The 14,050-nt window shown below is 53.2% G+C and overlaps 1 protein-coding gene across 1 annotated transcript in view; it reads right to left on the bottom strand.

The window, feature by feature from the left end:
• Positions 1–14,050, bottom strand: part of NPHS1 (NPHS1 adhesion molecule, nephrin) — a gene marked incomplete at both ends in the record, with an annotated part of 55,263 nt that overhangs the window by 17,787 nt on the left and 23,426 nt on the right. Inside the window, 7 exons of the mRNA XM_082299893.1 lie at positions 2,454–2,586; positions 3,197–3,374; positions 8,271–8,395; positions 9,699–9,825; positions 10,954–11,111; positions 12,269–12,437; positions 13,885–14,009. Of these exons, the coding sequence (XP_082156019.1) occupies positions 2,454–2,586; positions 3,197–3,374; positions 8,271–8,395; positions 9,699–9,825; positions 10,954–11,111; positions 12,269–12,437; positions 13,885–14,009 (1,015 nt within the window). The remainder of the gene's footprint in view (positions 1–2,453; positions 2,587–3,196; positions 3,375–8,270; positions 8,396–9,698; positions 9,826–10,953; positions 11,112–12,268; positions 12,438–13,884; positions 14,010–14,050) is intronic.

Here is a 14,050-nt window from a genome sequence, read left to right as displayed (position 1 = left end):
GGAGGGGATTGGGAGGGACTGGGAGGGAACTGGGTTATACTGGGAGGGACTGGGAGGGGATTGGGAGGGACTGGGAGGGAACTGGGAGGGGATTGGGGGGGACTGGGTTATACTGGGAGGGACTGGGAGGGGACTGGGAGGGACTGGGAGGGGATTGGGGGGGACTGGAAGGGATTGGGAGGCACTGGGAGTCCCTGGGATGTTACTGGGAGTCACTGGGAGTTACTGGGAGGCACTGGGAGGCCCGGGGGGGTCGCTGGGGTTACTGGGATGGGTTACTGGGAGTCACTGGGAGGCACTGGGATGTTACTGGGATGTTATTGGGATGTCACTGGGAGGCACTGGGAGGCCCGGGGGGGTCGCTGGGGTTACTGGGATGGGTTACTGGGAGGCACTGGGAGGCACTGGGAGTTACTGGGAGTCACTGGGATGTTACTGGGATGTCACTGGGATGGGTTACTGGGATGGGTTACTGGGATGGGTTACTGGGATGGGTTACTGGGATGTCACTGGGATGTTACTGGGAGCACTGGGATGTCACTGGGATGGGTTACTGGGAGCACTGGGATGTCACTGGGATGGGTTACTGGGAGCACTGGGATGGGTTACTGGGATGGGTTACTGGGAGCACTGGGATGGGTTACTGGGAGCACTGGGATGGGTTACTGGGATGTTACTGGGATGGGTTACTGGGAGCACTGGGAGGCACTGGGATGTCACTGGGATGTTACTGGGATGTTACTGGGAGCACTGGGATGGGTTACTGGGATGTTACTGGGAGCACTGGGATGGGTTACTGGGAGCACTGGGATGGGTTACTGGGATGTTACTGGGATGGGTTACTGGGAGCACTGGGAGGCACTGGGATGTCACTGGGATGTTACTGGGATGTTACTGGGAGCACTGGGATGGGTTACTGGGATGTTACTGGGATGTTACTGGGAGCACTGGGAGCACTGGGATGTCACTGGGATGGGTTACTGGGAGCACTGGGATGTCATTGGGATGTCACTGGGATGTTACTGGGATGGGTTACTGGGAGCACTGGGATGGGTTACTGGGATGTTACTGGGATGGGTTACTGGGAGCACTGGGAGGCACTGGGATGTTACTGGGATGTTACTGGGAGCACTGGGATGTCACTGGGATGTCACTGGGATGGGTTACTGGGAGCACTGGGAGCACTGGGATGGGTTACTGGGATGGGTTACTGGGAGCACTGGGAGCACTGGGAGCACTGGGATGTTACTGGGATGGGTTACTGGGATGTTACTGGGATGTTACTGGGAGCACTGGGATGGGTTACTGGGATGGGTTACTGGGAGCACTGGGAGCACTGGGATGGGTTACTAGGATGGGTTACTGGGAGCACTGGGATGGGTTACTGGGAGCACTGGGATGTTACTGGGATGGGTTACTGGGATGGGTTACTAGGATGGGTTACTGGGAGCACTGGGAGCACTGGGAGCACTGGGATGGGTTACTGGGAGCACTGGGAGCACTGGGATGTCACTGGGATGGGTTACTGGGAGCACTGGGAGCACTGGGATGTCACTGGGATGGGTTACTGGGAGCACTGGGAGCACTGGGATGGGTTACTGGGTGGGTTACTGGGATGGGTTACTGGGAGAACTGGGATGTCACTGGGATGGGTTACTGGGATGGGTTACTGGGAGCACTGGGAGCACTGGGATGGGTTACTGGGATGGGTTACTGGGAGCACTGGGAGCACTGGGAGCACTGGGATGTTACTGGGATGGGTTACTGGGATGTTACTGGGATGTTACTGGGAGCACTGGGATGGGTTACTGGGATGGGTTACTGGGAGCACTGGGAGCACTGGGATGGGTTACTGGGATGGGTTACTGGGAGCACTGGGATGGGTTACTGGGAGCACTGGGATGTTACTGGGATGGGTTACTGGGATGGGTTACTAGGATGGGTTACTGGGAGCACTGGGAGCACTGGGAGCACTGGGATGGGTTACTGGGAGCACTGGGAGCACTGGGATGTCACTGGGATGGGTTACTGGGAGCACTGGGAGGCACTGGGATGTCACTGGGATGGGTTACTGGGAGCACTGGGAGCACTGGGATGGGTTACTGGGTGGGTTACTGGGATGGGTTACTGGGAGAACTGGGATGTCACTGGGATGGGTTACTGGGATGGGTTACTGGGAGCACTGGGAGCACTGGGATGGGTTACTGGGATGGGTTACTGGGAGCACTGGGAGCACTGGGAGCACTGGGATGGGTTACTGGGATGGGTTACTGGGAGCACTGGCAGCACTGGGAGCACTGGGATGTTACTGGGATGGGTTACTGGGAGCACTGGGAGCACTGGGATGGGTTACTGGGAGCACTGGGAGCACTGGGATGGGTTACTGGGAGCACTGGGAGCACTGGGAGCACTGGGATGGGTTACTGGGAGCACTGGGAGGGCGCGGCGCTCACGGGGCGTGGCCGGGGCGGAGCCAGCGCAGCTCCGGGGCCGGGTGGGCGGGGCCAGCGCGGCACGTGAGGCTGAGGGCGTGGCCAGGGCGGGGCTCCCGCGGGGCCACCGAGATGGAGACGGCCTGGGCGGGGACTGGGAGCACTGGGAGTTACTGGGAGGGACTGGGAGGGGCTGGGAGGGGACTGGGATGGGACTGGGAGGGAACTGGGAGGGACTGGGAGGGGCACAAAAAGCCACGCCCACCCGTGGCCACGCCCCTAAGCCCCTCCCAGTATATCCCAGTTCCTCCCAGTCCCTCCCAATCCTCTTCCAATCCCCTCCCAGTCCCTCCCAAATCCCAATCCCCTCCCAGTTGCTCCCAATCCCCTCCCAGTCCATCCCAGTCCCTCCCAGTCCCCTCCCAGTCCCTCCCAGTCCCTCCCAGTATCCCCCAGTCCCCTCCCAGTCCCTCCCAATCCCCTCCCAGTCCCTCCCAGTCCCCTCCCAGTCCCTCCCAATCCCCTCCCAGTCCATCCCAGTCCCTCCCAATCCCCTCCCAGTCCCTCCCAGTCCCCCCCAATCCCCTCCCAGTCCCTCCCAGTATCTCCCAGTCCCCTCCCAGTCCCCCCCAATCCCTCCCAGTCCCTCCCAGTTCTCCCCCAGTCCCTCCCAATCCCTCCCAGTCCCTCCCAGTCCCTCCCAGTCCCCTCCCAGTCCCTCCCAGTCCCCCGGCCCCGCCCCCCTTTCAAGCCCCGCCCCTCACACGTGACTCGCAGCCGCACGGGGGCGCTGCGGGTGGGTTGCGCCCCCTGGCGGAAGGGCCCCGCCTCGCACCGGTAGGGGGCGCCGTTGTCGCTGGGCGTGGTGGTCACGTGCAAGGCGCGGGTGGTCACGTGACCGGAACGGCTCTGAAGGGGAGCGTCCGGCAGGGGGCGCCCGGCCTGGGGAAGGGGGCGGGGCTTGAACTGGGAGGGACTGGGAGGGACTGGGAATATTTGGGAATATTTGGGAATATTTGGGAATATTTGGGAATATTTGGGAATATTTGGGGGGTTTTTTTGGGAATTTTTTGGGGATATTTTGGGAAAGTTGGGAAGATTTTTTGGGGATTTTTTGGGGGTATTTTTGGAATATTTTGGAGATTTTGGGGGGATTTTTTAGGAATTTTTTGGATTTTTTGGTGACTTTGGGGGGATTTTTTGGGAATTTTTTGGGGATATTTTGGGAATATTTTCGAGGTTTTTTTGGATTTTTTAGGAATTTTTTGGAATTTTTGGGGAATTTTTTGGGGGGGATATTTTAGGAAGCTCGGGGGAAAATTTTGGGAATATTTTGGGGATTTTTGGGGATTTTTTGGAATATTTTGGAGATTTTTCGGGGGATTTCTGAGGAATTTTTTTGGACGTTTGATGAATTTTTTAGGAATTTTTTGGGAATATTTTGGGAACATTTTGGGGATATTTTGGGAATGTTTTGGGGATATTTTGCAGATTTTTGGGGGGATTTATTAGGAATTTTTTGGAGTATTTTGGGGGATATTTTGGGGCGATTTTTTGGAGATTTTGGAGGTTTCCTGGGGACTTTTTCAGGATTTTTTTGGAATTTTTTTGGAATTTTTTGGGGATATTTTGGGAATCTTTGGGGGAATTTTTGGAATATTTTTGGAATATTTTGGAGATATTTTGGAGATTTTGGGGGGATTTTTGGGGATATTTTTGGGATTTTTTGGGATATTTTGGAGATTTTTGGGGAATTTTTTAGAGATTTTTTGGAATTGTTTTGGGCTATTTTGGGGATATTTTAGGAATATTTTGGGAATATTTTGGAGATTTTGGGGGGGATTTTTTGGAATATTTTTGGGATATTTTTGGAATATTTTTGGGGAACATTTTGGGAATGTTTTGGGGATAATTTGGGAATTCTTTGGGAATATGCGGGTGATTTCTTGGGAATTTTTTGGGGATATTTTGGGAAAGTTGGGAAGATTTTTTGGGGATTTTTTGGGGGTATTTTTGGAATATTTTGGAGATTTTTGGGGGATTTTTTAGGAATTTTTTGGATTTTTTGGTGAAGTTTGGGGGGATTTTTTGGGAATTTTTTGGGGATATTTTGAGAATATTTTCGAGGTTTTTTTGGATTTTTTAGGAATTTTTTGGAATTTTTTGGGAATTTTTTGGGGGGGATATTTTAGGAAGCTCGGGGGAAAATTTTGGGAATATTTTGGGGATTTTTGGGGGATTTTTTGGAATATTTTGGAGATTTTTCGGGGGATTTCTGAGGAATTTTTTTGGACGTTTGATGAATTTTTTAGGAATTTTTTTGGGAATATTTTGGGAACATTTTGGGGATATTTTGGGAACATTTTGGGGATATTTTGGGAACATTTTGAGGATATTTTGCAGATTTTTGGGGGGGATTTATTAGGAATTTTTTGGAGTATTTTGGGGGATATTTTGGGGCGATTTTTTGGAGATTTTGGAGGTTTCCTGGGGACTTTTTCAGGATTTTTTTTGGAATTTTTTTTGAATTTTTTGGGGATATTTTGGGAATCTTTGGGGGAATTTTTGGAATATTTTTGGAATATTTTGGAGATATTTTGGAGATTTTGGGGGGATTTTTGGGGATATTTTTGGGATTTTTTGGGATATTTTGGGGCATAATTTGGAGATTTTTTTGTAATTTTTTGGAATATTTTTGGAACATTTTTGGGGATATTTTGGGAACACTTTGGGAATATTTGGAAGATTTTTTGGAAGATTTTTTGGAAGATTTTTTGGAGATTTTTTAGGAATTTTTTTGATTTTTTGGGGATATTTTGGGAATATTTTAGGAATTTTTTGGAGATTTTTGGGGAATTTTTTAGAGATTTTTTGGAATTGTTTTGGGCTATTTTGGGGATATTTTAGGAATATTTTGGGAATATTTTGGAGATTTTTGGGGGGATTTTTTGGAATATTTTTGGGATATTTTTGGAATATTTGGGGAATATTTTGTATATTTGTTTTTTTAGATTTTTGGGGGATTTTGAAGGAATTTTTTGGGCTATTTTGGGGATATTTTAGGAAGATTTTCGGAATATTTTGGGAATATTTTGGAGATTTTGGGGGGATTTTTGGGAATATTTCTGGGAGATTTTGGGGAATTTTTTGGGATTTTTTGGAATATTTTGGGGGATTTTGGGGGATATTTTGGGGATATTTTGGGCATTTTTTTGCAGATTTTAGGGCTATTTTGGGGGATTTTTGTTGAATGTTTTGGGAATATTTTGGGAATATTTTGGGAATATTTTGGAGATTTTCTGGGGATTTTTTCACGATTTTTTGGGAACTTTTTGGGGATATTTTGGGAATAATTTGGGAATATTTTGGAGGTATTTTAGGAATTTTTTGGAATATTTTTTGGGATCCTTTAGGAAGTTTGGGGGGATTTTTTGGGAATATTTTTGGGGATTTTTTGGGAATATTTTTGGGATTTTTCGGGAATAATTTTGGGATTTTTTAGGAATATTTTTGGGGGATTTTGGGAATATTTTCGGGCCATTTCAGGAATATTTTTGGTTTTTTTGGGAATATTTTTGGGATTTTTCGGGAATAATTTTGGGACATTTTGGGAATATTTTTGGGCCATTTCAGGAATATTTTTGGGATGTTTCAGGAATAATTTTGGGATTTTTTGGGAATATTTTCAGGCCATTTCGAGGATATTTTGGGGCCATTTCAGGGATATTTTGGGGATTTTTCGGGAATCATTTTGGGATTTTTTGGGAATATTTTCCAGGTATTTTGGGAATTTTTTTGGGCCATTTTGGGGATATTTTTAGGAATATTTCAGGAATATTTTTGGGATTTTTAGGGAATCATTTTAGGGTTTCTTGGGAATATTTTCTGAGTATTTTGGGAATATTTTTGGGCCGTTTCCGGGATATTTTTGGGAATATTTCAGGGCCCTTTCAGGGATATTTTTGGGCCATTTCAGGGATATTTTTGGCCTATTTTGGGGATATTTTTAGGATATTTCAGGGATATTTTCGGGCCATTTCAGGGATATTTTTTGGGCCGTTTCAGGAATTTTTTGGGGCCATTTTGGGGATATTTTTGGGAATATTTCAGGAATATTTTTGGGCCATTTCAGGGATATTTTTGGGCCATTCCGGGAATATTTTTGGGCCGTTTTGGGGATATTTTTGGGAATATTTTTGGGCCGTTTTGGGGATATTTTTGGGAATATTTTTGGGCCGTTTCAGGGATATTTTGGGGCCGTTTCAGGGATATTTTTGAGAATATTTCAGGGCCATTTCAGGGATATTTTTGGGCCATTTCAGGGATATTTTTGGGAATATTTCAGTAATAATTTTGGGCCATTCCGGGGATATTTTTGGATCATTTCTGGGATATTTTTGGGCTATTTCAGGGATATTTTTGGGCTATTTCAGGGATATTTTTGGATCATTTCAGGGATATTTTTGGGCTATTTCAGGGATATTTTTGGATCATTTCAGGGATATTTTTGGGCCATTTCAGGGATATTTTTAGGATATTTTCGGGAATATTTTTGGCCCATTTCAGGGATATTTTCGGGAATATTTTTGGGCCATTTCGGAGATATTTTTAGGATATTTCTGGGATATTTTTGAGCCATTTCAGGGATATTTTTGGGCCATTTCAGGGATATTTTTGAGAATATTTTCGGGAATATTTTCGGGCCATTTCAGGGATATTTTTGGGCCGTTTCAGGAATTTTTTTGGGCCATTTTGGGGATATTTTTGGGAATATTTCAGGGCCGTTTCAGGGATATTTTTGGGCCATTTCGGGGATATTTTTGGGCCATTTCAGGGATATTTTTGGGAATATTTCAGTAATAATTTTGGGCCATTCCGGGGATATTTTTGGATCATTTCTGGGATATTTTTGGGCTATTTCAGGGATATTTTTGGATCATTTCAGGGATATTTTTGGGCCATTTCAGGGATATTTTTAGGATATTTTGGGGATATTTTTGGCCCATTTCAGGGATATTTTCGGGAATATTTTTGGGCCATTTCGGAGATATTTTTAGGATATTTCTGGGATATTTTTGAGCCATTTCAGGGATATTTTTGGGCCATTTCAGGGATATTTTTGAGAATATTTTTGGGCCATTTTGGAGATATTTTTGGGAATATTTCAGGAATTTTTTGGGGCCGTTTCAGGGATATTTTTGGGCCATTTTGGGGATATTTTTGGGAATATTTCAGGAATAATTTTGGGCCGTTTCAGGAATATTTTTGGGATATTTTGGGAATAATTTTGTGATTTTTTGGGAATATTTCCTGGGTATTTTGGGAATATTTTTGGGCCATTTTGGGGATATTTTTAGGATATTTCAGGGATATTTTTGGGCTATTTCAGGGATATTTTTGGGCCATTTCAGGGATATTTTTAGAATATTTCGGGAATATTTCAGGACCTTTTCTGTGATATTTTTGGGCCATTTCAGGGATATTTTTAGGATATTTCAGGGATATTTTTGGGCCATTTCAGGGATATTTTTGGGTCGTTTTGGGGATATTTTTGGGCCATTTCAGGGATATTTTTAGGATATTTCAGGGATGTTTTTGGGCTATTTCAGGGATATTTTTGGGCCATTTCAGGGATATTTTTAGAATATTTCGGGAATATTTCAGGACCTTTTCTGGGATATTTTTGGGCCATTTCAGGGATATTTTTAGGATATTTCAGGGATATTTTTGGGCCATTTCAGGGATATTTTTGGGTCGTTTCGGGGATATTTTTGGGCCGTTTCAGAGATATTTTTGGGTCATTTCGGGGCCGTTTCGGGGTCCCCGGGGCTCTCTCACCTTGCTCCAGGTGAGTTTGGGGGGCGGGTGCCCCCCCCGGGCGTGGCAGAGCAGCCGCAGCCCCTCCCCCACCCGGAAGGTGGCGTTGGGGGGAGGGGCCTCGACCCAGAGCGCCTGGGGCGGGTCTGGGGGGCGGGGCCAGAAAGGGACACGCCCCTTCTTAAAGGGACAGGCCCCCTCTTAAAGGGACAGGCCCCCTCTTAAAGGGACACGCCCCCTCTTAAAGGGACACTGCCCCAGACCCTCCCAGTAATTCCCAGTATGATCCCTGTAACTCCCAGGGCCCTCCCAGTAACTCCCAGTTCATCCCAGTAACTCCCAGTTCGCCCCAGTAGCACCCAGTGCCCTCCCAGTACGACCCCAGTGACTCCCCGTGGCCTCCCAGTTCATCCCAGTTACTGCCAGCGTGATCCCAGTCCCCTCTCGATTTATCCCAGTCCCTCCAAGTCCCTCCCAATCCCCTCCCAGTTTATCCCAATCCCCTCCCAGTCCATCCCAGTCCCCCCCAGTTCCCCTCCCAGTTTGTCCCAGTCCCCTCCCAGTCCCTCCCAGTCCCTCCCAATCCCCTCTCAGTCCCTCCCAGTTTGTTCCAATCCCTCCCAGTTTGTCCCAGTCCCCCCAATCCCCTCCCAGTCCCTCCCAGTCCCTCCCAATCCCCTCCCAGTCCCTCCCAGTTTGTCCCAGTTCCTCCCATTTTGTCCCAGTCCCCCCCAATCTCCTCCCAGTCCCTCCCAGTCCCCCCCAATCCCCTCCCAGTCCCTCCCAGTTCCGTCCCAGTCCCCCCCAGTCCTCTCCCAGTTTGTCCCAGTCCCCCCCAATCCCCTCCCAGTCCCTCCCAGTTCCCTCCCAGTCCCTCCCAGTCCCCCCAATCCCCTCCCAGTCCCTCCCAGTCCCCCCAATCCCCTCCCAGTCCCTCCCAGTTTGTCCCAGTTCCTCCCATTTTGTCCCAGTCCCCCCCCAATCCCCTCCCAGTCCCTCCCAGTCCCCCCCAATCCCCTCCCAGTCCCTCCCAGTTCCGTCCCAGTCCCCCCCAGTCCTCTCCCAGTTTGTCCCAGTCCCTCCCAGTCCATCCCAGTCCCCCCCAATCCCCTCCCAGTTCCCTCCCAGTCCCTCCCAGTCCCCTCCCAGTTCCCTCCCAGTCCCTCCCAGTCCCCCCCGTCCCTCCCAGTTCCCTCCCAGTTCCCTCCCAGTCCCCTCCCAGTTTGTCCCAGTTCCTCCCATTTTGTCCCAGTCCCCCCCCCAATCCCCTCCCAGTCCCTCCCAATCTCCTCCCAGTCCCTCCCAGTTTGTCCCAGTCTCCCCCAATCCCCTCCCAGTCCCCTCCCAGTCCCCCCCAATCCCCTCCCAGTCCCTCCCAGTCCCTCCCAGTCCCTCCCTGTTCCCTCCCAGTCCCCTCCCAGTATGTCCCAGTCCCTCCCAGTCCCTCACGGCTGACGCTGACGGTCACGGCCGCGCTCCTCGTCCCCAGCCCGGGGGTCTCGGCCTCGCACACCAGGGGGGCGCCGTGGTCCTGGACCCTCCCCCGCAGCGTCAGGTTGGACACGGCCCCGCCCCCCTGGGGGAGGGGCCAGCGAGGGGTCACCCAAGGGTCACCCAGGGGTCACCCAGGGGTCAGCGAGGGGTTAGCATGGGGGGCACCCAGGGGGCACCCAGGGGTCAGCGAGGGGTCACCAGAGGGGTCACCAAAGGGTCACCCAGAGGTCAGCAAGGGGTCAGCGAGGGGTCAGTGAGGGGTCAGTGATGGGTCACCAAAGGGTCACCCAGGGGTCACCCAGAGGTCAGCGAGGGGTCACCAGAGGGGTCACCAAAGGGTCACCCAGGGGTCACCCAGGGGTCAGCGAGGGGTTAGCATGGGGGGCGCCCAGGGGGCACCCAGGGGGCACCCAGGGGTCAGCGAGGGGTCACCAAAGGGTCACCCAAAAATCAGCGAGGGGTCAGCGAGGGGTCAGTGAGGGGTCAGTGAGGGGTCAGTGAGGGGTCACCAAAGGGTCACCCAGAGGTCAGCGAGAGGTCACCAGAGGGGTCACCAAAGGGTCACCCAGGGGTCAGTGAGGGGTCACCGAGGGGTCAGTGAGGGATCAGCGAGAGGTCACCCAAGGGTCACCCAGGAGTCAGCGAGGGGTCACCAGAGGGGTCACCAAAGGGTCACCCAGGGGTCACCCAGAGGTCAGCGAGGGGTCACCAAAGGGTCACCCAGGGGTCACCCAGAGGTCAGCGAGGGGTTAGCATGGGGGGCACCCACGGGTCAGCCCAGGGGTCATTGAGGGGTCACCAAAGGGTCACCCAGGGGTCAGTGAGGGATCACCGAGGGGGTCAGCGTGGGGGGCACCCAGGGGTCACTGAGGGGTCACCGAGGGGTCAGCCAAGGGTCACTGGGAGGGCACCCAGGGGTCACCGAGGGAGCACCCAGGGGTCAGTGAGGGGACACCCAGGGGTTACCAAGAGGTCACAGGCCCCTCCCCCTCTCCAGGCCCCGCCCCCTCCCAGGCCCCTCCCTTTCTCCCAGGCCCCGCCCCCTCTCCCAGGCCCCGCCCCTCCCAGGCCCCTCCCCCTCTCCAGGCCCCGCCCCTCCCAGGCCCCGCCCCCTCTCCCAGGCCCCGCCCCCCGAGGCCCCGCCCCAATCACAGACCCCTCCCCCTCTCCAGGCCCCGCCCCCTCTCTCCCAGGCCCCGCCCCCACTCACAGGCCCCGCCCCCTGGTGCGAGGGCTGCAGCTCGCGCCCCCCCAGCCACCAGCGCAGCCGCACTGGGGGGTTACTGGGAGCACTGGTGCAGCTCAGCGGCGCCTCCCCGTCCTCGGCCACCGCGGCCGAGCCCAGCAGCGTCACCTCCGGCGGCCCGTCTGAGTACGGACCAGTACGGACCAGTATGGACCAGTACGGACCAGTACAGACCAGTACAGACCAGTACTGGCCAGTACGGACCAGTATGGACCAGTATGGATCAGTATGGGCCAGTACGGACCAGTACAGACCTGTACTGGCCTGTACGGACCAGTATGGACCAGTACCAGCCAGTACGGACCAGTATGGACCAGTATGGGCCAGTACAGACCAGTATGGATCACTATGGACCAGTACAGACCGGTACAGACCAGTACTGGCCAGTACGGACCAGTACGGACCAGTACGGACCAGTACAGACCAGTAGGGACCGGCACGGACCAGTACAGACCAGTATAGACTAGTACCAACCAGTACGGACCAGTACGGACCAGTACGAACTGGTACAGATCAGTCTAAACCAGTAAAGACCGGTACGGACCAGTACGGACCAGTACAGACCAGTACGGACTGGTATGGACCAGTCTAAACCAGTAAAGACCGGTACGGACCAGTATGGACCAGTACAGACCAGTACGGACCGGTACGGACCGGTACGGACCAGTATGGACCAGTATGGACCAGTACAGACCAGTACGGACCGGTACGGACCGGTACGGACCAGTACGGACCAGTATGGACCAGTATGGACTAGTACGGACCGGTACGGACCAGTAGGGACCAGTACAGACCAGTATGGACCAGTACGGACCAGTACGGACCGGTACGGACCAGTACGGACCAGTACGGACCAGTACGGACCAGTATGGCACCAGTATGGACCACAATGGACCCGTATGGACCAGCATAGACCGGTACAGACCAGTATAAACCAGTACGGACTGGTACGGACTGGTACGACCAGTATAGACCAATATAAACCAAAACAGCAGAGCCCACACCAGTTCCAGTCCCTCCCAGTATAACCCAGTCCCCTCCCAATCCCTCCCAGTCCCTCCCAGTCCCTCCCAGTATAACCCAGTCCCCTCCCAGTCCCTCCCAGTATAACCCAGTCCCTCCCAGTATTAACCCAGTCCCCTCCCAGTCCCCTCCCAATCCCTCCCAGTCCCTCCCAGTATAACCCAATCCCTCCCAGTCCCCTCCCAGTCCCTCCCAGTATAATCCAATCCCCTCCCAGTCCCTCCCAGTCTCTCCCAGTTCCCTCCCAGTCACTCACACATCACTCCCAGTTTGACGCTGACGCTGGCTCCGCCCCCCGGAAATGACGTCACGGCGCGGCACCGCAGGGTGGCGCCATCGTCCTCGGGGGCGGGGCTGAGCGCGAGGCGGCTCCGGGCCACGCCCCCCGCCTCGTGAGACCACGCCCCCGCCAGGGGGCGCCCGTCCTGAGGGGGCGGGGCCGGGGAAAGGGGCGGGGCCGCGGTGAAGCCACGCCCACAACACAGAGGGATCCCAGTGACCTCCCAGTAACTCCCAGTTCCATCCCAGTAACTCCCAGTTCCATCCCAGTAACTCCCAGTTCCATCCCAGTGCTCCCAGTTCAATCCCAGTGACCTCCCAGTTTGATCTCAGTAACTCCCAGTTCCATCCCAGTGCTCCCAGTTCGACCCCAGTTCCATCCCAGTGCTCCCAGTTTGATCCCAGGGAGCTCCCAGTAACTCCCAGTTCCATCCCAGTGCTCCCAGTTTGATCCCAGGGAGCTCCCAGTAACTCCCAGTTTCATCCTAGTGCTCCCAGTTGGATCCCAGGGAGCTCCCAGTAACTCCCAGTTCCATCCCAGTGCTCCCAGTTTGATCCCAGGGAGCTCCCAGTAACTCCCAGTTCCATCCCAGTAACTCCCAGTTCCATCCCAGTGCTCCCAGTTCAATCCCAGTGACCTCCCAGTTTGATCCCAGTAACTCCCAGTTCCATCCCAGTGCTCCCAGTTCGACCCCAGTTCCATCCCAGTGCTCCCAGTTTGATCCCAGGGAGCTCCCAGTAACTCCCAGTTCCATCCCAGTGCTCCCAGTTTGATCCCAGGGAGCTCCCAGTAACTCCCAGTTCCATCCCAGTGCTCCCAGTTGGATCCCAGGGAGCTCCCAGTAACTCCCAGTTCCATCCCAGTAACTCCCAGTTCCATCCCAGTGCTCCCAGTTCAATCCCAGTGACCTCCCAGTTTGATCCCAGTAACTCCCAGTTCCATCCCAGTGCTCCCAGTTCGACCCCAGTTCCATCCCAGTAACTCCCAGTTCCATCCCAGTTCCATCCCAGTGCTCCCAGTTGGATCCCAGGGAGCTCCCAGTAACTCCCAGTTCCATCCCAGTGCTCCCAGTTGGATCCCAGGGAGCTCCCAGTTCGACCCCAGTTCCATCCCAGTGCTCCCAGTTGGATCCCAGGGAGCTCCCAGTAACTCCCAGTTCCATCCCAGTAACTCCCAGTTCCATCCCAGTGCTCCCAGTTGGATCCCAGGGAGCTCCCAGTAACTCCCAGTTCCATCCCAGTAACTCCCAGTTCCGTCCCAGTGCTCTCAGTTCCATCCCAGTAACTCCCAGTTCCACCCCAGTGCTCTCAGTTCCATCCCAGTAACTCCCAGTTTGATCCCAGTGCTCCCAGTTCCATCCCAGTGCTCCCTGTATGATCCCAGTGACCTCCCAGTCGCCTCCCAGTTCCATCCCAATAACTCCCAGTTCAATCCCAGTGCTCCCAGTGACCTCCCAGTCCCTCCCAGCTCCATCCCAGTGCTCCCAGTTCCATCCCAGTAACTCCCAGTGACCTCCCAATTCCATCCCAATGCTCCCAGTCCCTCCCAGTCCCTCCCAGTCCCTCCCAGTTTGATCCCAGTGCTCCCAGTACCTTGTCCCAGTGCAGACTGGGCGGGGGGCGCCCCCCCCGGCTGATGCAGAGCAGCTGCAGCTCCTCCCCCGCCCGCACCAACGGCGGCGACGGCAGCCCCTCGATACTGGGAGCACTGGGAGGGACTGGGAGGGACTGGGGGTGACTGGGGGGTGACTGGGGGGGA

The sequence above is a fragment of the Coloeus monedula genome (assembly GCF_965178545.1).
Source record: "Coloeus monedula genome assembly, chromosome: 35".
Lineage (NCBI taxonomy): Eukaryota > Metazoa > Chordata > Aves > Passeriformes > Corvidae > Coloeus > Coloeus monedula.
This window is presented reverse-complemented; position numbering and strand designations above follow the sequence as displayed.